The sequence below is a fragment of the Hyperoodon ampullatus genome (genome assembly GCF_949752795.1).
Source record: "Hyperoodon ampullatus genome assembly, chromosome: 10".
Lineage (NCBI taxonomy): Eukaryota > Metazoa > Chordata > Mammalia > Artiodactyla > Ziphiidae > Hyperoodon > Hyperoodon ampullatus.
The window spans coordinates 64,610,368-64,635,238 of NC_136923.1; the positions used below are offsets into that span (position 1 = coordinate 64,610,368).

General features: G+C 35.1%; 1 protein-coding gene across 1 annotated transcript in view; it reads right to left on the reverse strand.

Moving 5' to 3' along the window:
* Positions 1-24,871, reverse strand: part of MLIP (muscular LMNA interacting protein) — a gene marked incomplete at both ends in the record, with an annotated part of 294,935 nt that overhangs the window by 59,234 nt on the left and 210,830 nt on the right. Inside the window, one exon of the mRNA XM_079712627.1 lies at positions 3,623-3,829. Coding sequence (XP_079568753.1) covers positions 3,623-3,829 — 207 coding nt within the window. The remainder of the gene's footprint in view (positions 1-3,622; positions 3,830-24,871) is intronic.

Here is a 24,871-nt window from a genome sequence, read left to right on the forward strand (position 1 = left end):
TTTGCATAAGTAAGGTGAAAAGCAGGAAGGTATTTTATATGAGGAGAATGAGTGAGCAAGTTGAACACTAAGAAGTTCCCAAGGCATTCCTGGAGGAAAGTAAGTAGATTAGTTAAGGAAAGTGGAATAATAATAAAAAGTAGTAAGAGATAACATGACAGGCTTAACAAAAGAAGAATCCATTCAACTTGGTGAGTGACTAGCTATCAGGCCAAAGCAGAAAAAACATAATAGATGAATCGAGTTTCGACTCTGAGACTGAGTATCGTGGTATTAATGACAGAAGCAAGGAAGCCAGAACAGAATTGGTTTGAGACGACATGAATGATAAGTCTGAGGTGACAACATGGCACCCTGGGGGAACTGACAAGCAAGCATCTGAAGGTATAAAAGTGGATCTCAGAGGAGAAGCAGAATTGGACATGTGGATTTGAGGATTATCAGTACAAGTAAGATCATCCCAGAAGCCTGTGAGTAGGTGAATATCTGAAGTGAGGCAGTTAGAGAGAAGAGGTAGAGGAGGACATGTCCACCAAGAAAACAAAGAAGGAACAGTCAGGGAGTTGAAATGTACATATTATCCCAAGAGCAGAATGGTGACAGAGATTCAAGTGTGAATGATCAACAATGTCAATTGCTAAAAGGCATAAAAGAGATAGAAGACTCAGAAAATTCAGCTGAGTTTGCTGACAAGCAGTTTACCCTTGAGAGAGAAATTTCAGTAGAGTGGTTGAGGTGAAAGACAAAATGCCTTCAAGAATGAATTAAAGAGTGAATTTACGGAAGAGGGATGCCTACTGATCACTTTAAGAGAAAGTCTTGAAATTACTAGGTTTGTAGCATCAACAAGGAAAAGGAAGGGGAAGTATTCATTTTATTTTGTGTTTTGAAGTTTTTGCATACAAAGAGGATGGGTTCAATGGAAAAAGAACAAATGAAGATGTAAGAGAGTGATGGCAATTACAATTCAGGAAGGCTTATTAATACAAAGACTTAACTCTTATATGGTTCTTGTTATGTCCCAGGCACTATTCTAAGTGCTTTATACATATTAGTCCATCTTAATCTCATAATATTCTATTAAGACAGTACTATTATCATCCTCACTTGCCCACTATCACCATCTGGAAGGAGTGGGCTCAAGAAATGAACTCAGATGGACTGACTAAAGACACCAGGCTCTTATTCACTGGACTATGTTAGTTTATAAGGGTTAAAGAAGGAAATAAGAGTAATGACTCCCTTCATGAGACAGGGGAAAGAGAGGAAATACTGGTTTAACCACAATAACAGGGAAAGCACCTGAGCATCTTCATATATGATAGGACATCATATGAAGTTCAACATATGAACTAATGACAGTAAGAGAAGAGAACAGGGATTAGTGTAAGTACTTAGGACAAGAGAGGAGCACACACTACAGATGCAACAGAAGAACAAAACTTGTCAAACATCTTCTGTAGCCCCAGTTGATAAGGGAGCCTCAGAGGCAGTTATGTAAGGTCAAGTTCAGTGTGGACCTCTGGGGGAGGGGAGGGGAGGGAAGGTTTGAGTCTGGAGATGAGACCAGCAGATAAAGCTGCCAAGTGAGATCTGGGAAGGATGTTAGGATATTGGAGAGAAGTTAATTTAAATGACAGTTATGTTTTACAATTTCAGACAAGAAGATATTTTCAGTAAAAAAGAAACACAAGTCTTGATAACTTGGTATGCCATTGGCTGAATATTTACAACACAGTGTTTGTAAACATTGATATCAAATTGAGTAAAATTCATACATTTTAATAGGAGCAATTAAAATACAAAACTAAGCAACTGAATCTTCCATCAAGAATTGTTGTCTAACTACAACATCATCATCATCATTATTATTTCAGATGTGAAAATATCAATAAATCTCAGATACTGAGAGATGAAATCTATTATGATGCTTGTGTAGACTGAAAATAGTTGTCTAGCCTCAAATGGCTTTCATATATTGTTCTTCACAGCCTGATCAAGCAAAGGCTAAATTATGAATGAAATACTGACTCTACCTTTGCTGAATGTCTCCAGAAAACACCACTAAAAATGTCAAAAGGAGAGCTATTTGAAGCAATTGATATCTATAAAATACAATTATAATCCTATCATAGATGATAATTTATATAAGAAAATGGTTGTTATTATCAGAATTTTTAACTCTATTTAATAGCTAAATGGAAATCATAGATGTTGGCTAGTACTAAAAGAGGGAGAATTACAGATAATATAAAATCATTTAAAAATATCATACTCTCCCTGAAATACTTCTTTTTTCTAGACCTAGAATGAGAAGCAACCAAAGGTCATACAAATGTCATCTTGAACTTTGCCTAAAAAACATTTGTTTTGCAAAAAAACGGATGCTTTAAAAATTTAATTCAGGGTTGACAACTCAGTCATGATAAATATTATTAAATATAAAAAGATAATTTTTCCTCATATAATTATGTTCACTTTTTAGATGATTCTTTGTGTTTAGACTGGGTTTGTGAACTTTTTTTTTTTTTTTTTTTTTTTTTTTTGCGGTACGTGGGCCTCTCACTGTTGTGGCCTCTCCCGTTGCAGAGCACAGGCTCTGGACGTGCAGGCTCAGCGGCCATGGCTCACGGGCCTAGCTGCTCCGCGGCATGTGGGATCTTCTCGGACTGGGGCACGAACCCGCGTCCCCTGCATCAGCAGGCGGACTCTCAACCACTGCGCCACCAGGGAAGCCCTGTGAACATTTTTTTAATGCTTTAAGGCCCGAGGAATATTGTTCAACTACATATGCCCTTGACTGATTTCCAAGTATAGAGGTGTATTTCATTAAATATAGAGAATTTGCAAAACAAATGTTTTAAAACAAGATTTTGCATTTTAAAAAAGATTTAATTGCAGGTTGATTTTGACTAGTCAATTCTTTTAGAAAAGTTTCAAGGTCTGAGAGTCTGTGTTAGGCCAGAATGTCTTTATGGTGATGCTCAGAAGAGCAAAGGATGCTTATAGATAAGCCTCATGTGCTATTGACTGCTTGTTTCTAATAGAATATTTATGATTACATTCCAAAGCCAACTATAAGTATTTTTGCTTTTTTAAAAATATATATACATATTTTTTAGGTACTGAGCACCTCATTACTTGTTACATATCCCATCACTATACATTATGAGGCAGATAGATACATTTTTAAATAAAATATTAATATTATATTGCAGATATCTGCAGAAATTCTAAATATTTCTTTGCCCACTGACTGAAATTATAAATGCTTCCTCATCAAGGCATTGTCATTTTAAGAAGCTTTTTAAGAATGTTGAACTAAGACTAGAAGATAAATTAATAATGGCATCTTTTAAGGTTTTGAAGCGTGTCTTGGGATTTCCACCTTGGGATTAGAACGTGAAATAATGAGCAATGCAAATTAGGAAATGACTTTTAAAGGAAACATAAATATTTCATAATTCCCCAAGGTTAATTATTATCTTTTTTTAAGGACATGTGTCTTCACACAAATATTTAACATTCTTAATATATTTAAATATTCTTAATATATGTTTCCTCCACATATAAGTTTCAAAAGTTAAGCATGAAGAAGGTTCACAGCATAGGGTATTCTCACCTTATTATATGCGTTGTGACTAGACAGGGTGTGAGAATTCTCCTGTTCATCACTCAGGGAGAAGGAGGACAAGTGACTGAAGGGTCCTGGGGTAAGACAGTCAGCCTGTGGGAGGGTCTGTGGATGCATCAGAGACTTAGCAGGAGAATGGAGTTTAGTTTGATATAAAGGATGGAGAGAAAAAGGCTTGGGATGGACAGGCATATCCTGGGAAGAAGAAAGGCATAAAGAAGAAGTTAGTGGGCAAAGGTCAAGCTCACTTGGAATTAAGTCTAAATATTATGGACTTTATCAGAATCTTTTACTAGTTGGAAGAAAACCTCCCATCATATTCTGGATCCTCACAAGACTCCTGCTTTGATAGTGCATTGTCTGTCTCTTCCAGTAATTCCCGTTGGTCGCCCACCTCCAGCCTCTCCTGCAGAACTGATCAAGTGCCCACAGAGTCTCCCAACAGGGCTATGTTTGTTTAAGGAAGGAGAGAGCTCATCCCAAAGTGGGGAGGATGGGACTAGAAGAATGTTCATTGAAGAGGTAGTAACAGTGGAAATTAATTTAAAGGTGATTGTGATTTGGTTTGGAAGAAATTGGGGGCAGAAAGGGGGAGGGCATCATAGAGGGTATCAACTCATTGTATAATTCATGGTGCCATGAGTTTCCGGTTGGGCTAAGTATGGGGAAGCGCTCAGGAAGAGGTGAGTCTAGAAAGAATGAACGAAGGTGTCCATTCAGGCAGGGTGTTACTTTGGAAAGAAACTGGAGAACAAACAGACATTCTCAAATGTAGAGGGGAAAGGCAATGAGGTCTTAGCTAGAGAGGGTCTTTCCATCCCCTGGAAAGGGATGCCTGCCTGAGGAAGTCTTTGAGAAAGTAAGAGCCACTAGATGAAGCTTTGAATTATGTGAACACAAAAAGGAAACCACAAGAGGGAAGTCCTGAATCTACAAAGAAAACTCACAAGAAAGGCATATATATATATATATGTAATAAAAGAAAAGGGCTACTATTTTGCAGATCTTTTTAAAGCATCTCTTATATTCCTGAAATTTTTAATGTAAGATAATAAATTGACAGTGATTACCCTACAGTAAAACCTCTTAGGGGATAAAACGTCTAAAATAAAACCTGTTTTATTCACCTTTGAGACCTCAGCATCAAGCATAATGCCTAATAGAGCAGATGTTTAATGCAGTAACAATTGAATTTTCAAAAGAATATAATATTTTCAATGAGGTCAAGAATGCCATTAGTAATGAATGAATGTGTCTGGCTTTGTGTGAAATGGAAATTCAGTAGAAAATAATGCACATTGCTCAAAATGACATTCAGCTAAACAGGTAAATTCAACTTTTAAGACTATACAATTAATATTTATTTTCATGTAAGCTGAATTGATTTTGCCAAAGCCATGTATTTTTAAGCCACCGATTGGTTTTCTAAAATTTATGCTGAATGTGTTTGCTGTATCAGTAGATGCCCCCACAATGGGTTCAAACTTACTTTAAAAACTTACTTCAAAACATACTTTAAAAAACTCTTGGAAAATTTTAAGCAGGTTAGAAAATTAAATTCTAGGGTTTTTAAGTTTGTAAAAATGAGGGGTTTTAATATTATGTACCTTGAAAATGTGACTAAAAGTGTTTTATTTTATTTGTTTCTTGTTTGTGCTTCAAGTGTTTATTTTATATATCAAGCAATTACAAATATACATTCTCATTTCACACACACAGACTACAAACATACACTTATTAAAAAGATGGCATCCTATATACAGTGTTCTGCATCTTATTTGTTTGAGTTATTTTTTTTTCCATTTGATTACAGTTTTGGAACATTTCTATATCAGTACATGAAAGCTATGGATTCCCTATAACACATATTACTGAGTTATCTCACTGATGATAATCATCATTCAGTGATTCTCTTGGAAGTCCCAGGTATATCACCTAAAATATTAAACCACCTAACACAGTCATAAATTTATCTCTTCTTTGCCAGTTTTTATACTTTTAAGGACTTTCTTTTGTCTAATTCCATTGGCTATTGCCTCAAACATTATTATTATTAAATAATAGTCATGTTAATATGCAATTTAATGGAAGGGTTGTAGTATTTGCCCACTAAAGATGGCTTTTAGATTAAAATGTATTCTAATTGTGTTTTATTTCTCAATCAACTATTTCATTATTTTATCAACAACTAATTAATCAGTGTGGAAAAGGATTAATATGAAAATTGAGTAGTAAGCACAAAGACTAGCTGTGTAAGAAAAAGACAGCATTGTTATTGATAGTTGACAGTGCCTAGGAAGAGGAGATGAACAGTCTCTGGTTTATAGTCTGGCTTCAGCTTTTTTTGTTTTCCTTGAATGTTTTTTTAAATTTTATTTATTTATCTTTATTGAAGTATAGTTGATTTACAATGTTGTGTTAGTTTGGGTAGACAGCAAAATGATTCAGTTATACATACATATATCTATTTTTTTCAGATTCTTTTCCCTTATAGGTTATTTCAAAATACTGAGTATACTTCCCTGTGCTATATAGTAGGTCCTAGCTGTTTATCTCTTTATATACAGTAGTATGTATATGTTAATGTCAAACTCCTAATTTATCCCTCCCCCCACCTTTTCCTTTTGGTAACCATGAGTTTGTTTTCTATGTCTGTGGGTCTGTTTCTCTTTTGTATATAAGTTCCTTTGTATCATTTTTCTCGGATGGTTCAAGAATCCATTGTGAGAATGTCAGGAGGCAGCCTGTAGTGATCCAGCGGAATCCAAGAGTTCCTTATAGGGATAAATCTAACCCAGGTCTAACCAATCCAGAGGGAAAAGTTTGAAGAGGGTGTGCTGCTCTGTGTTCTACGCTTCTAAGCTCTCTGGGCTAACCTCCATGTCTCAGGAGTCGGTCAAACCTGAACACTTCTGTAGGGTCAGATGGTATCAGCTATTCCAGGCAGCTGGGCAGGGAGGAGAGAGCAGAATTTTATCAGCATTTGCACAGGCCAAAGAGAGCTAAGAATCTTGGACAAGCTCACTTGAGCACTGTCTGTGGTCAGGACTGTACAAAGTAGAAAGGACCCTTGGTGGTGACAGCCTCTACAGGTATGTCACTGGAGGCACGTTTTCCAATCTGTGCTGCTTGTTTTCTATGCTTTGTGTAGGTTGTTATCCTGCGATTCTTTTTACCGTCGTCCTGGGAATTTGCTTTGCTTTTCTCTTGTGTTTGATCTCCTGTTTCCAGTAGCCCATGTTTTTTTCTTTTCCATGTTTCTTCTCATTCACTGGGACTTAAAGGAGCTTCCTGGGAAAATGGAATTTGGGAAGCCAATTTTTGACACCTTGCATGTTGAAAACTTTGTTCTGTCCTTGCATAATTTTTTGGACTAAATCATTTAATTTTGGGGGATTAAATCATTTAATTTTTAAAATTAAATCCAAAATTCTAAGTTGAAAAATAATTTCCTTCACAATTTTGAAGGTATTGTTACACTGTAATAGTGTTACTACACTGTTACTATTTTACACACTTTTTTCAAAAACATATATATATATATTTTTTTTTTTTTTTTTTTTTTTTTTTTTTTGCGGTACGCGGGCCTCTCACTGTTGTGGCCTCTCCCGTTGTGGAGCACAGGCTCCGGACGCGCAGGCTCAGTGGCCATGGCTCACGGGTCCAGCCACTCCGCGGCATGTGGGATCTTCCTGGACCGGGGCACGAGCCCGTGTCCCCTGCATCGGCAGGCGGACTCTCAACCACTGCGCCACCAGGGAAGCCCCAAAAACATATTTTTTATGTATGATTTCTACAGCTTTCCTGTTTTACAGTTATTTTTGTCAATTCTCATCAGTTCCTTTCTTTTACTTTTCTTATGAGCAGGAGATCTTACTGTTCTTTAATTTTCCAAATTGAATATTTAATTGATTTATTTTTATTCTCTTATTCATTAAACATATTTAGAGTTATAAATTTTCTTCCAAGGGCTATTTAAACTATATTCTATAAGTTATAATAGATGATTTTTTCATTGTCTTTTTCTCCACATAGAAATTTTATTTTGAATTTCCCCTTTAATAAAATAATTTGTTAAAGACCAAATTTTTCAAAATACAGATGGCAGGGACTTTATGTGTTTTCTAAATTTGTTATTAATTTATAAAATTTTTGTGATCAGAGAAATTTCTCTGTATTATTTTTATCTTGGCAGTTAATAGTTTTTTTACTGAGGTAGAGTTGATTTACAATATTATATAAATTTTAGGTGTACAACATTGTGATTCACAATTTTAAAGATTATACTACATTTATAGTTATTATAAAATATTGGCTATTTTCCCTGTGCTCTACAAAGTATCTTTGTAGCTTATTTATTTTATACATAGTAGTTTGTACTCTTAATCCCCTACCCCTATCTTGTATTACTTTTATCATGGCAACTAAAAGCTTTTCCTTTTGGGCCTAATCTCAATACATGGTTGGGTTTTGTGAAGAATCCACAGATATGCTGAAGGATATTTTTTGTTTTGATTTGGCTTTTTTGCAGGATACAGAGCCCAACTACATATATATTAATTCAATTTACTTTAGAGGATCTATTTTTACCTACTGTCCTATGTAATCTATCAAAAACTATAAAATGAATTAAAGTATTTTACCACCAATATATTTTAACTTTTTCTCATCTATCTCTTGCTTTTGCCTTATGAACATTGATGTTATATTTTAATGTTTAGATACTCTAATGATTGTATTTTCCATGTAAAGTTTATCCTTTAGCATATAAGGGGGTCTTGTTTGTCATGTTTAAGGAAATTTTGGCCTGAATTCAACCTTCCCATTCTGAACATTATAACCTCTCCTTTCCTTTTGTTTGTAGCACCTAGAACACTTTGTTATCCTCAGCTGTTCTCAATCACTTGGTTTAATAGTCCCAGCTTAAAGACTGCTTTTGTTTGTTAACTAATCTAGGAAGCTTTTCTTTTCCCTTTTTAAAAAATTTATTTATCTCAATAGTAAAGGAATCTTTCCTAGACCATAAAATTTTGCAAGAGGTTCATATGAGGAAGGAACCACTGCCTGAGATTGTCTTTGTGCTCCAAAGATACAGGCTTTGTGGTGTGAGTCTGTTTAGTCTTTATTTTCCTCAAACAATGAAGACTATCAGCTATACAGTATTTCACATAGCAACTTATCTGTGTCCAGGCTGTCAAAGAAAGAGAGAGCCTCCTGCAAATATGACTTCCTCTGTGATTCACTCTATAGCCTTACCTCCTCTGCTTCCTAGAACAAAATCAGTTCAGGGGTCTTCTGTTGCCAACATATGCACCCATGCAAAGACAAGGGATTGGGGGTTTGCATATTAAGGTGTATCCCACACATCCAAGATGGGTATTTTCCCAAAGAACAGTGATTTCATTAAATTCACTTATTTTAGAGAATAGAATATATTCTGACTTATATCTGGCTTATTTTTCCTTTAAATAAGTCTGAAAAAATGATTTTATTAAAGTCACTTATTTTAGAAAATAAAATACGTGCTGACTTATTTTTCCTTTAAGTCTGAAAAAAAGTCACTCATATATTTCATATTTAGAACACAAATGCTATAATTTGAGAATATTTTTAAATTTATACTTTGAGCCAGCTGCATAATAAAATTCCAATATAACATAATTTGCTTATTCTTACTTTTTCAAATCTTCAGTGGCATTTTCTATGCATTTTCTAATGGTATTTGATACAAAAGAATGAATCTCAGTTCACCATTCTTTTGTTTTCTATGTATTATATTATGATGTTTACTGTAGCAGGAAGAACACATGTATCCCCAAATAATTGGGTTTTCAATTTTTCCCTTATTAATATTCCTCATAAAAGACTCTCAACATTTACTTAGCAAAACTTTAAAAATTATAATATTGAGTACTCTTGGTCTTCAAACATTCCTGAAAATTGAACATCATTTCCAAGCCCCAGATGCCTACTTTGGAAGTGTCTTACTAATTATGATGTCATAATACAATTTTTAGTTAAAATTCAAGGCAAAAATATAAGGTTAGGGCTAAGTATGTTAATAATGAAAGTAGTTATGAGACAGAAACAGGCTCACAGACATAGAGAACAGACTTGTGTTTGTCAAGGGTGGGAGGCGGGGGAGAGGAATGGATTAGGAGTTTGGGATTAAAAGATGCAAACTATTATATGTAGGATGGATACACAACAAGGTCCTACTGCAAATAGAACAGGGAACTATATTCAGTATCCTGTGATAAACCATAATGAAAAAGAATATACTGTATAACTGAATCACTTTGCTGTAGAGCAGAAATTAACACAAAATTATAAATCAACTATACTTCAATAAAATTTTAAAAAATAATGAAAGCAGATATAAAATCTTATTGCAAATAATTTCAAAATTTTCAAAAAATTAGTCTACTTCTTGTCAAATTCCAGAAGGTTAACACTGATAAATATACAACTTATATTTATGGCTGATAATATGCTTATCTAGACCTAGGTGTTATGTGATGACCTTTGTCATTTCTTATTGTTTATGTCTATATGAATAGTGGAATATTCAATCTAGATTATTTTGCAGGAGTTTTTTTAGTAAAGTTATCTTCTCACTCTCTGAAGATTTTTTTAGTCAAAAATAATTGAAATGATAAGTCATATACCCAGTTGGGCACATGAACGGCAATAGGGTGCAACAGGCTTAAGGAATAGCCAAATAAGGACTCTGTCCATTGCACCAAGCTGGAGAGCCATGACCCTTTTTCCCCCCCTCAGGACTATATTTATTAGATTCTTGTAGTTGAAAGAATCTCAATGATGATGGAAAGTGGGGGATGGGGCAAGAGACCCTTACTAAGGAAATTTCACCTAGAATATACATGAGCTGTGTCTAGCATTCAGAACTACAAAAGAGACCAATGTAAAACCATATACCTCAGGAAAGCTTAAAATCTTTTTTACTGCTTTAGGTTAAGAGTTAGCCAACTTTTTCTGTAAAGGCCTCGGTACTGTATTTTTTTTAACGTTTTTATTGGAGTATAATTGCTTTACAATGCTGTGTTAGTTTCTGCTGTATAACAAAGTGAATCAGCTATACATATACATATATCCCCATATCTCCTCCCTCTTGCATCTCCCTCCCATCCTCCTTATCCTACCCCTCTAGGTGGTCACAAAGCACTGAGCTGATCTCCCTGTGCTATGCAGCTGCTTCCCATTAGCTATCTATTTTACATTTGGTAGTGTACATAGTCCATGCCACTCTCTCACTTTGCCCCAGCTTACCCTTCCCACTCCCCATGTCCTCAAGTCCATTCTCTACGTCTGTGTCTTTATCCCTGCCCTGCCCCTAGGTTCTTCAGAACCATTATTTTTCTTTTTTTAGATTCCATATATATGTGTTAGCATGCAGTATTTGTTTTTCTCTTTCTGACTTACTTCACTCTGTATGAGACTCCAGGTCCATCCACCTCACTACAAATAACTCAATTCTGTTTCTTTTTATGGCTGAATAATATTCCATTGTATATATGTGCCACATCTTCTTTATCCATTCATCTGGCAATGAACACTTAGGTTGCTTGCATGTCCTGGCTATTGTAAACAGAGCTGCAGTGAACATTGTGGTACATGACTCTTTTTGAATTATGGCTTTCTCAGGGTATATGCCCAGTAGTGGGATTGCTGGGTCATATGTTAGTTCTGTTTTTAGTTTTTTAAGGAACCTCCATACTGTTCTCCATGGTGGCTGTATCAATTTACATTCCCACCAATGGACAGGTCATCCAAAATGAAAATAAATTGGGAAACATAAGCTTTAAATGATACATTAAACAAGATGGACTTAATTGATATTTATAGGACATTCCATCCAAAAACAACAGAATACACTTTCTTCTGAAGTGCTCATGGAATATTCTCCAGTATAGATCATATCTTGTGTCACAAATCAAGCCTTGGTAAATTTAAGAAAATTGAAATCATATCAAGTATCTTTTCTGACCACAACGCTATGAGACTAGATATCAATTACAGGAAAAAAGTCTGTAAAAAATGCAAACACATGAAGGCTAAACAATACACTACTAAATAACCAAGAGATCACTGAAGAAATCAAAGAGGAAATCAAAAAATACCTAGAAACAAATGACAATGAAAACACGATGAACCAAAACCTATGGGATGCAGCAAAAGCAGTTCTAAGAGGGAAGTTTATAGCAATACAATCCTACCTCAGGAAACAAGAAACGTCTCAAATAAACAACCTAACCTTACACTTAAAACAATTAGAGAAAGAAGAACAAAAAAAAACCCCAGATACTGTATTTTGTAGGCTTTGCAAACCATATATTCTGTCACAATTACTACTGCTATGATATTGTGAAAGCAGCCTCAGATAATATATAAATGAATAAGCATAACTGTGTGCCAATAATGCTTTATGGAAGAGGTGGTGAATCAGATCTGACCCACAGGCTACAGCTTCTAAACCTAATGGTTTGAAAACAACACACATTAATAAAATCTTTTTTACATTTGACCTGCACCTTACCTCCCTTCCAATGAATTGTCTTGAGGTTGGTACATTTTTCTTTGGAGATCACTATTCAAAATGCTTCTTGAAAATGAACATCATTCTACCCTGCTTTGGTGTTCAATAGATGAATCTCATAAGATTCTAGTTTTTGAGGGAAGAACAGGAATCATAAAATTCTCTTGTATGTGTTTTTTCCAATGAGGTATGTAACATAGTTATTTCCCATAAAGTCCTTCCAGTGCTTTTCACTTACTTGAGAATTGTCTTTTTCAATATAAAAATACTTAGAACAAATTTTTCAAAAGAAAAGAAGCTTTATTTAAGAGCTTTGTTTTGAAAAAAGAATTGACAATTTGGCTTGATTATCATATCCTGCAAAACTTCAAGAACACATGAAGTTATGAAGCTAATAATATCTTTGTTCATTAGAGAAAGATTACCCAAAACATGCAGAGAATAAATTCATTTAGCTTTATTTGTTAAAAGAACTACAGAGCCAGTAGAATTAGATATTGACAGAGACATCATAAAAGTAATGCTATAGCAATATCTGACTCATCCATCACTCTAGAAGAAGCCCACTTTCTACTAAGCCATCAAGTCAAATTGTTTAACCATAAAAGCTCTTTCCATTGCAACACTCAAAGGGCATTGGAATGAGTATGGGCTCTTCATTAAAACCTACACATCTGAGGCTCTTTTTTTCCATCTGTTTTTTTAAACCTCCTTTCCTGTGGTTTCGTACTGAAAGGTGAAAATCCATTTTCCCCTTGCTCTCACTGTCTCCTCTACACACCACACACAGTTATCTGTGCCTTTTGAAACTCAGAGCACCACTGCGTGAAATTACTGGAGACTTTAGCTCCATCCTTTCTTCCCTCTTCCCACCTCTTTGGGAAAATGATTTTTTATTTTTAAATGCAGCACTTATATTCAGCTTTTCTTTCCTGCCTGGAGCCTATAGTAATCCAAAATCAGAATTTTAACATTTCTGCTAAAGTTTTAATTTTAAACACCCCGTTCATAAAGTCAAGGACGATTACAATGTATTTCTTAAAGAGTGCCTCCTTCGGCCAAAGAGGTATCAACATTCTACAGAAATGATCACAGAAACTCCAAATTACTAAGAAGAGACTCTAATCGTCTACATTTCACTAAGATCAAGCCAAGATAAGTTAGGTCTCTTAATTTTGAACATATGGCATAACTTCTTGCTTATCAGCCCTAATTTTACAGCATCTGTGTGCATTTTAAAAACAGACATACTTAAAGCAACACATCTATTTCAGATCCTGACTTGAACCAAAAAATTTGAACTTGTTAAATATGAAAAAGCTAGCATATGCTTAGCTACTTCAAATTCCCTATTAAAAAAAATTAAAGGACTAAAACATAATTGTGAAGATAGGACTTGGATTATTTAGTTCTGAAAGTTTGTTGTTGTCTGAAAGCAAGTTTCACAGAACAGATAACATAGATAAAGTGTGAACATATTTGACTGAGACATGCTCAAGGGAAAAGAAAGAGGAAGTATTTTATAATCAATCACAGTGAGCACTAGAGCATGAAAATGCTGAGTTTTATGTTTTTCTATACATATAGTTTAATTCTCATCCTACATTCTGACATGGATTCATTTGGGGAAAAAGGCGCCATTTAAGTTGAAGAAGTTAGAAAGTAACACAGAAAAGAGGCTTCTCTGATTTCTCATCATGGTGGCAAGAAAGAAGAGAATGTATTTGGCGGCCCTTTGGTAGGAAGTCAACTCCTTTCTTCCAAAATTATAGTGCTCCTAAAAGAAATGATAACAAGAGTAAACATTTAAAAATTTGCATTCCCTTTAAAGTGTCCAGAGCTCTTTCACAGTGACTGTTTCATTTAATCATGAATGGGTATGAGAATGGGTACCATTAGAAATGAAATTAGTAGCCCCATTTTTTTAGGATGAAACTAAAGTTCAGAGTGTTGACTGATCTTCCCAGGATCACACCAAGCCCATGTTCTTTCCATTGCATTCTATCGTAATGTTTCTCTCCTTTGCAGGAAGCAGGAAAGTTACTGCTGGAGCAGTAGGCTCCAGTAACCAATAGTGAAGGTAGGGTCCCTTAATGGATTAGGCAACCAGAGGGCCAGGCCATGGAGTGTGTAACCTAAGTGTGAAGTAGACAGGTAAGAGCGAGAAAGGACAGAGGGTTGCAGAGAAAGTTAAGAGTAGCAGGAAGGAGACAGAGACCAATGTTCAGATATTTAGAACCCACTAGAATCTAAGCTCCATGGGATCAAGGATATTGTCTGCTCTGTTTCCTGAGAAAGCACCCATATCTTTTTTGGCACAAACATAAATGGTTGGATGCTAAGAAGAGACAGAAGGGAAGTGAATGTGGAGAGAAGTAGCAACACCATCCATCAGGGACACCATCCACAGCAAGGACTACAAGCCCGGGAATACTTCCCCGTCCCTTCTCCCCTACACTCCTGTGCTCTGTGGTCCTTCCACCAACATGGGCAGCTAAGGCTTAATACCATCTTCATATCTCACGGTAGGATTTTGGTGGTGACTGTTAAAACTGAATTTCAAAGAGAAATTCAGTACATTTAATGTACAAGATACATTAAATGTAGCCTTCATATTGTTCATGTTAACAAAGTGTTATAATTTTAAAGAAAAATGATCTTGTGGTTTTTAATATCCTGAGGTTTTGTTCCTTTGAATCTATTATTGTTTTACCAAGAAATTTAAGTGAAAGTGTTGATGTTCAGCAACTAAATTGTATTTCCTGTACACAGCCTGTCACCCAGTCTAAAATCACCTTTCAGAGAGATCTAGAAAGGCAAAAATTATCCCCAAAGTTCATTACAAGGATTATCCCAGTGTCTTTTGTGATTATGAAACAAAGGAATCAAAGCATGGTGTCTTCTACACTTAAAGAATGCAGAAACAAGAAATCCAGACACAGCCAAGACTTCGCTTTCATTATAGAAAGCATCTTTGTTTAAATTTTAGGTTGCCTACTTAGCCTTCCTATTCAGGATATTTGCAACGGAAATAGTTGTCAAGTCTGCCAATGTAAAAAAAGGAAAAAAGTAATTTAAGTAGCAAATACCAGGACCCTGATACAGGCTGTTATATATGTGTGCCTTTTATATGAACACACACACACACACATATATATAAATTTATATATGTATATATAAATTTATATATGTATATATAAATTTATATATGTATATATAAATTTATATATGTATATATAAATTTAATTTTGAAAAGAAATCATTTCTCTCCCAGGGATTTTAGTTTAAGGAAAAGCAAAACAAAGTATAGTTATTCAAAGATAATGACAATGAATTATATTGATGATTTCTTATTACTCCACAAATAGGAAGTAAATAGGACATGATTTTTTTTAAAGGAAAAAATCAAAATAAAAGAAAATATTCCCTACCCCAAATTTCTCAATCAAAAAGAAAAGAATCAAAGTAAACTCTGTGGGGGTAGAACTAGTCTTATTTGTCATGATTTTGACCTAGACAGTAGATTATAAGATTTTCCATCTCTCCAAAGTTATGACCTGATTAATATTTGCTTTTTTTTGGATTATCTAAGGATGTGAAATATCAGAAGGGTTCCAGTAATATTTAAGGGCATGAACACAAAATTTCAGGGTAAGGAGGTACCTTTGAAAGTACTTCATACAACACACTCATTTTGCAGATGTATAATTAAATCCAGGATCAGGAATGACTTAGTCCAACAGCATGCATTTTAAGAGTTAACATCAGGCTGCCTGACTTTTTAAAATTTCTCTTTCAGTTAATTGTCCTGACACCTAACAATTGGGGAAATACAAGAAAGAGAAATGTCTAGAAAAGTGGTAAAGCCATAATTTTGCTGACATAGAGCCAAGGAAAATGTATGGTCCTTGTCAAACAGGGCTATCATTATGAGTAGTGGCTCCATGGAATGTGGAAATTCTCATAAATGGAGGCTTACTTACCTCCTTTGTGTAAATCAAATAGGGAAAAGTTCTTAGTTCAAACACAAAAGAAGGCACTTAATCAATGTTAGTTGAAAGGAAATGCCCCTGGCAGGGGTAGCTTTGAGCATCATTAGTCATAGAATTCTTGGAGCTGGAAGGAAATCAAGAGGTGGGCTAGCCCAGGGTCTCTCAAACCCAGCATTAGTGACATTTGGGGTAGGATAAGTCTTTGCTGTGGGGGACTGTCCTGGATACTGTAGGATGTTTAGCAGCATCCCTGGCCTCTACCCACTGGGTGCCAGCAGCAGGCCCAGCCCCAGTCATGACAGTAATGTCTGGGACAAAGTCATGCCAGTTGAGAACCACTGGTTCTCTCATTTCACAAATGCACTGAGTAGAACTGGTTAACCACACAATCACAACTAGAACACACACTTCAGAGCTCTTTCTGAAAAACAAACCTGCCCTAATTTCCCTTTGGTTCAATTATGTATCATAATGAATAAGGGCATCAGATCTTGCATGAATGTGGTTTCTGAAACGTGAGGTGAAACTAACCTGACTTTAGAATATGCTGCAAAAGGCCAGTCCTTCTATCAAATGCAATTCATGAGGGCCTAATACTTCCCAAAAGCCATTAAGCCACAGATTGAGAAAAACACCTCTATTTTTCTGAGTCTAGCCTATGGGATAAATATCATATATACTTGCTTTTACTTGAGCAGGTAAAATATGCTAAGCCTCTCAGCTCTACTGGACAAAGATAACTGACAATCTGGTTCCTGGCAAGTTGTTTCTTACCAAATGCATTTTCTGTTTTCAAGGAAAAGTAAGGTAAAAAATATTAAAGATCTAAAGGTTCATAAAACGAATTCGTATTTGGATGGCTGGGCTACAGTAGATTAAATTTCACTTAGGATGTCTAGATTTGGAGGTTAGAACATTATTTTTAAAAACTGTAAAAACCTACCAGCTCTCCCATCTCAAAGGAATCACCAGTTTTGAACTTACAAATTTACTACAGATTGTTCTTTTCACACAGCCTTTGAGATAAAGAAAAATACATTTTTAAGCCTGGCTTTTTTTTTTCCCATATATTTATTTTAAATCACTTGCTTCACTAACCTGATTTCAGTTTTCACAGATTGGACTTCTAAAGCTGTCTTTGGTTTCTTTAATGGAACTTAAAAAATAGTTTATTTACTTGTTTTAGCTCTCTGTTTCATTCTGTCCTATGCACCCTCTTGATTGCTCTTCTTATTTAGATCTATTGTTTTCTCTGCCAAAATGACAAACTCACAGTTATTTTATCTTAGATCACAGTGAGGAAGAGAAAGTTTCCAAGTCTCTTCATATGACTCAGCTTCAAACTTCTATATCTTGCTGTGACCTTTACATTTGTCATCATGCAAAGCTGGCCTAATCTCACCCACACTTTAAAATATCTAACAATCTCTCCAATGGTTAGAGATTATAACATTTATTCTAAACACATCAATCTTAGCATTTATATTCAAAGAATACATCCAGTTTTTTACTACATCCTCCTCTAAATATATTCTACCTAGATTCCATTTCTCATAGGTCAAAGAAAATGTTCATTAGAGAAAAGAATACCACAAACCCCTCACCTTGGTTGCACTTCCTATGTACACTTAATGATAACTAGCCCCTAAACTATGTTAAGGAAGTAGGAGAATTGAATCTGTTTAGAGGGGGATGGAGGAGATCATTGTAGACAATGTCCTTGGAGAGGTGTGACATACAGTATAAAAGACAAAACTATACCAAAGCCATGTTGTTGTCACCATATAGTTGAATTCACAGGCTGACACTGACTCAAAGTTTTGAAAAATAGACTCTTCTGAAGTAAAACATAAGAACGCACCTTTTTTCTTGCCGAAAAATAAAATGAACTTTCTAAACTTTGAATAATATATTTTTTTGGCTATTACTTAAAATTATTTTTACACAGCTACTTTCTACTCTTAAAATTCTGTTGTCTGATACTTTTCAGGTGAAACAAATAGAGAATTTTAAACTCTGTTTTAACAAAACCTTATTTTAAGTGCTATTTGTCTTGCTTTTCCCTGGTTTTTCTCACACAAATATAAAAAAAAAAAACCTTACTTTAAAACCATAATATACAAAAAGTTTTAAATAAAAATAAAATAAAACATTTTTTTAATTTTAAAAAATTGAAGAAAAAAAACTTAGCCTTCTAAATAGAAGTAATAAAATTTAGATATAATGATTACAGCTTTTTATTCCATAAACTTCAACCCTATTAGATGTAGATAAAAATGAAAATAAAGATTGAATTCAACCAAAACAAAAAAAAAGGAATATAATTTACACGAGAGGTTCTAAATATGGTAATCATCACCTTTCATAAATAAAGATATCTGGGGACATCACAAGTTAACAAAACATTGGACATATTTATATAAAGCTTTCAGATTATCATTGTTTCCCAATAGACTGGGGTACAGTCAGACACTACACATTCACCAATTTGTTAAACTACTAATGTTTCAAAGCTTAACTAATTATTAGAATTCAGTTGCTTAACCAATTATTAGAATTATTCCAACTATTATGATAGACGTGGCAAAGGTCTTCTTTGTGTGTCATTTTAAAGCAAGTAAAAAGACTCCCTCTGGTGAGAGCACTGGAATCACAATTAACTGCTGAACCATCATCGACAGGAAAATACTGAACTCACCAAAAAAGATACCCCACATCCAGAGAAAAAGGAGAAGCCATAGTGAGATGGTAGGAGGGGTGCAATCACAATAAAATCAAATCCCATAACTGCTGGTTGGGTGACTCACAAACTGGAGAACATTTATATCACAGAAGTCCACCCACTGGAGTGAAGGTTCTGGGCCCCACATCAAGCTTCCCAACCTAAGGGCCCAGCAATGGGAGAAGGAATTCCTAGAGAATCAGACTTTGAAGGCTAGCAGGATTTGATTGCAGGACTTCGACAGGACTGGGGAAAACAGAGATTCTACTCTTGGAGGGCACACACAAAGTAGTGTGTGTGTCGGGACCAAGGGGAAGGAAGAGTGACCCCATAGGAGACTGAACCAGAACTACCTGCTGGTGTTGCAGAGTCTCCTGAAGAGGCAGGGGGTGGCTGTCTTTCACCATGAGGACGAGGACACTGGCAGCAGAAGATCTGGGAAGTAATCCTTGGCATGACCCCTCCCAGAGTCCACCATTAGCCACACCAAAGAGCTGGGTATGATCCACTGTTGGGTCACCTCAGGCCAACCAAACAACAGGGAGTGAATCCAGCCTCACCCATCAGCAGACAGGAGGATTAAACTTTTACTGAGCTCGGCCCACCAGAGCAACACCCAGCTCTACCCACCACCAGTCCCTCCCATCAGGAAACTTAAACAAACCTCTTAGATAACCTCATCCACCAGAGGGCAGATAGCAGGAGAAAGATGAACTACAATCCTGCAGCCTTTGGAACAAAAACCACATTCACAGAAAGATAGACAAGATGAAAAGGCAGAGGGCTATGTACCAGATGAAGGAACAAGATAAAACCCCAGAAAAACAACTAGAAGTGGAGATAGGAAAACTTCCAGAAAAAGAATTCAGAATAATGAGAGTGAAGATAATCCAGAAAAAGAATGGAGTCAAAGATTTAGAAGATGAAAGAAATGTTTAACAAAGACCTAGAAGAATTAAAGAACAAACACTAGAAGAATTAAAGAACAAACAAACAGAGATGAACAATACAATAACTGAAATGAAAAATACACTAGAAGGAATCAATAGCAGAATAACTGAGGCAGAAGAATGGATAAGTGAACTGGAAGACAGAATGGTGGAATTCATTGATGCAGAACAGAATAAAGAAAAAAAATGAAAAGAAATGAAGGCAGCGTAAGAGACCTCTGGTACAACATTAAATGCAACAACATTCGCATTATAAGGATCCCAGAAGGAGAAGAGAAAGAGAAAGGACCCAAGAAAATATTTGAAGATATTATAGTTGAAAACTTCCTTAACATGGGAAAGGAAAGAGCCACCCAACCACCCAATCCCAGGAAGTGCAAACAGTCCCAAGCAGGATAAACTGAAGGAGAATAACGCCAAGACACGTAGTAATCAAACTGACAAAATTAAAGACAAAGAAAAATTATTGAAAGCAACAAGGGAAAATGACAAATAACATACAAGGGAACTCCCATAAGGTAGAATTTCAGTAGAAATTCTACAAGCCAGAAGGGAGTGGCATGATATATTTAAAGTGGTGAAAAGGAAGAACCTGCAAACAAGATTACTCTATCTGGCAAGAATCTCATACAAATGTGACAGAGAAATCAAAAGCTTTACAGAGAGGCAACAGCTAAGAGAATTCAGTACCACCAAACCAGCTCTACAACAAATACTAAAAGAACTTCTTTAAATGGGTAGCACAACAGAAGAAAAGGACCTAAAAAAAAAAAAACCACATTACAAATAAATACTGGTAACAGGAACATACATACCAATAATTACCTTAAATGTGAATGGATTAAATGCTCCAACCAAAAGATGCAGGCTCACTGAATGGATACAAAAACAAGACCTGTACATATACTGTCTGCAAGAGACACACTTCAGACCTAGGGACACATATAGACTGAAAGTGAGGGGATGGAAAAAAATATTCCATGCAAATGGGAATCAAAAGGAAGCTGGAGTAGCAATTCTCATATCAAATACACTAGACTTTAAAATAAAGAATGTTACAAGAGACAAAGAAGGACACTACATAATGATCAAGGGATCAATCCAAGAAGAAGATATAACAATTATAAATATATATGCACCCAACATAGGAGGACTTCAATACATAAGGAAACTGCTAACAGCTATAAAAGGGGAAATTGACAGTAACACAATAATAGTGGGGGACTTTAACACCTCACTTACATCAATGGACAGATCATCCAAAAAGAAAATTAATAAGGAACCACAAGCTTTAAATAACACAATAGACCAAATAGATTTCATTGATATTTATAGGGCATTCCATCCAAAAACAGCAGATTACACTCTCTTCTCAAGTGCACATGGAACATTCTCCAGGATAGATCACATCTTGGGTCACAAATCAAGCCTCAGTAAAGTTAAGAAAATTGAAATCATATCAAGCATCTTTGCTGACCACAATGCTATGAGATTTGAAATCAATTACAGGGAAAAAAAAAAACATAAAAAACACAAACACATGAAGGCTAAACAATACGTTACTAAATAACCAAGAGATCACTGAAGATATCAATAAGGAAATCAAAAAATGCCTACAGACAAATTACAATGAAAATACAATGATCCAAACTGTATGGGATGCAGCAAAAGCAGTTCTAAGAGGGAATTTTATAGCAATAGCATCCTAACTCAAGAAACAAGAAAAATCTCAAATAAACAACCTAACCTTACACATAAAGCAATTAGAGAAAGAAGAAAAAAAAAACTCACAAAGTTACTAGAAGGAAAGAAATCATAAAGATTAGAGCAGAAATAAATGAAAAAGAAACAAAGAAAGCAATAGGAAAGATCAGTAAAATTAAAAGCAGGTTCTTTGAGGAAATAAACAAAATTGATAAACCATTAGCTAAACTCATTAAGAAAAAGAGGGAGAGGACTCAAATCAATAAAATTAGAAATAAAAAAGGAGAAGTTACAACAGACACCACAGAAATACAAAGCATTCTATGAAACTACTACAAGCAATTCTATGACAATAAAAAAGACAACCTGGAAGATATTTTCAAATTCTTAGAAAGGTATAACCTTCCAAGACTGAACCAGGAAAAAATAGAAAATAAGAACAGACCAATCACAAGTAATGAAATTGAAACTATGATTAAAAATCTTCCAACAAACAAAAGTCCAGGACCAGATGGCTTCACAGGTGAATTCTATCAAACATTTAGAGAAGAGCTAACACCCATCCTTCTCAAACTCTTCCAAAAATTTTCAGAGGAAGGAACACTCCCAAATTCATTCTATGAGGCCACAATCATCCTCATACCAAATCCAGACAAAGATACTACAAAAAAAGAATATTACAGACTAATATCACTGATGAATATACATGAAAAAATCCTCAACAAAATACTAGCAAACAGAATCCAACAACACATTAAAAGGATCACACACGCCAGGTATGCAAGTATTCTTCAAAATACACAAATCAATCAATGTGATATACCATATTAACAAATTGAAGAATAAAAACCATATGATCTTTTCAATAGATGCAGAAAAAGCTTTTGAAAAATTCAACACCAATTTATGATAAAAACTCTCCAGAAAGTGGGAATAGAGGGAATATACCTCAACATAATAAAGGCCATATATGACAAACCCACAGCCAACATCATTCTCACTGGTGATAAACTGAAAGCATTTCTTCTAAGATCAGGAACAAGACAAGGTTGTCCGCTCTTGCCACTATTATTCAACATAGTTTTGGAAGTCCTAGCCACAGCAATCAGAGAAGAAAAAGAAATAAAAGGAATACACATTGGAAAAGAAGAAGTAAAACTGTCACTTTTTGCAGATGACATGATATTATATGTAGAGAATCCTAAAGATGCTACCAGAAAAATACTAGAGCTAATCAGTGAACTTGGTAAAGTTGCAGGATACAAAATTAATGCACAGAAATCTCTGGCATTCCTATACACTAATGATGAAATATGTGAAAGAGAAATTACGGAAACACTCCCATTTACCATTGCAACAAAAAGAATAAAATACCTAGGAATAAACCTACCTAGGGAGACAAAAGACCTCTATGTAGACAACTATAAGACACTGATGAAAGAAATTAAAGATGATACAAACAGATGGAGAGATATACCATATTCTTGTATTGGAAGAATCAGCATTGTGAAAATGACTATACTACCCAAAGCAATCTACATATTCAATGCAATACGTATCCAATTACTAATGGCATTTATCAAAGAACTAGAACAAAATATCTTAAAATTTGTATGGAAAACACAGAAGACCCCAAATAGCCAAAGCAGTCTTGAGGGAAAAAAACGGAGCTGGAGGAATCCGACTCCCTAACTTCAGACTATACTACAAAGCTACAATAATGAAGACATTATGGTACTGCACAAAACAGAAATATAGATCAATGGAACAGGATAGAAAGTCCAGAGATAAACCCATGCACCTATGGTCAACTAATCTATGACAAAGGAGACAATGATATACAATGGAGAAAAGACAGTCTCATCAATAAGTGGTGCTGGAAAAACTGGACACCTACATGTGAAAGAATGAAATTAGAACACTCCCTAACACCATACACAAAAATAAAATCAAAATGTGGAGACCTAAATATAAGAGTGGACACTATAAAATTCTTAGAGGAAAACATAGGAAGACCATTCTGACATAAATCACAGCAAGATCTTTTTTGATACACCTCCTAGAGTAATGGAAATAAAAACAAAAATAAACAAATGGTACCTAATGAAACTTAAAAGCTTTTGCAAAGCAAAGGAAACTACAAACAAGATGAAAAGAAAGCCCTCAGAATGGGAGAAAATATTTGCAAATGAATCAACAGACAAAGAATTAATCTCCAAAATATATAAACAGCTTATGCAGCTCAATATTAAAAAAAAAAAAAACTCAATCCAAAAATGGACAGAAGATCTAAATAGACAGTTTTCCAAAGAAGACATAGAGATGGCCAAGAAGCACATGAAAAGCTGCTCAACATCACTAATTATTAGAGAAATGCAAATCAAAACTACAGTGAGGTATCCCATCACACCAGTCATAATGGGCATCATCAGAAAATCTACGAATAACATATGCTGGAGAGGGTGTGGAGAAAAGGGAACCCTCTTGCACTGTTGGTGGAAATGTAAATTGATACAGCCATGATGGAGAACAGTATGGAGGTTCCTTAAAAAATTAAAAGTAGAATTACCATATGACCCAGCAATCCCACTACTGGGCATATACCCAGAGAAAACCATAATTCAAAAAGACACATGTGCCCCAATATTCATTGCTGCACTATTTACAATAGCCAGGTCATGGAAGCAACCTAAATGCCCATCGACAGATGAATGGATAAAGAAGATGTGGTACATATATACAATGCAACATTATTCAGCTATAAAAAGGAACAAAATTGGGTCATTTGTAGAGAGGTGGATGGATCTAGAGACTGTCATATGGAGTGAAGTAAGTCAGAAAGAGAAAAACAAATATTGTATATCAACACATATATATGGAACCTAGAAAAATGGTACAGAAAGACCGGTTTGTAAGGCAGAAATGGAGACACAGATATAGAGAACAAATGTATGGACACAAGGGGGGAAAATGTTGGGGGGGGTGATGAATTGGGAGATTGGGATTGACATATATACACTAATATGTATAAAATGGATAACTAATTAGAACCTGCTGTATAAAAAATTAAAGAAAATTCTAAAATAAAAAATATAAATAAATAAAACAAGTAAAACTCTAAGATTCTTAAACCTACATAAAGCAATGGAAGAGGGGCAGGAGAAGAAATCTCCCTTAGCAATGTGGAACCCTACACCCCTTAGTTCCTGTCTTCCTTGGTACATACACAAGGTCAAGAGAAATCTTAAAGCAGTAATAATAAAAATAATGATAAATAAATAAATAATAAATGGGAGAGATAAAAGCCTAAGT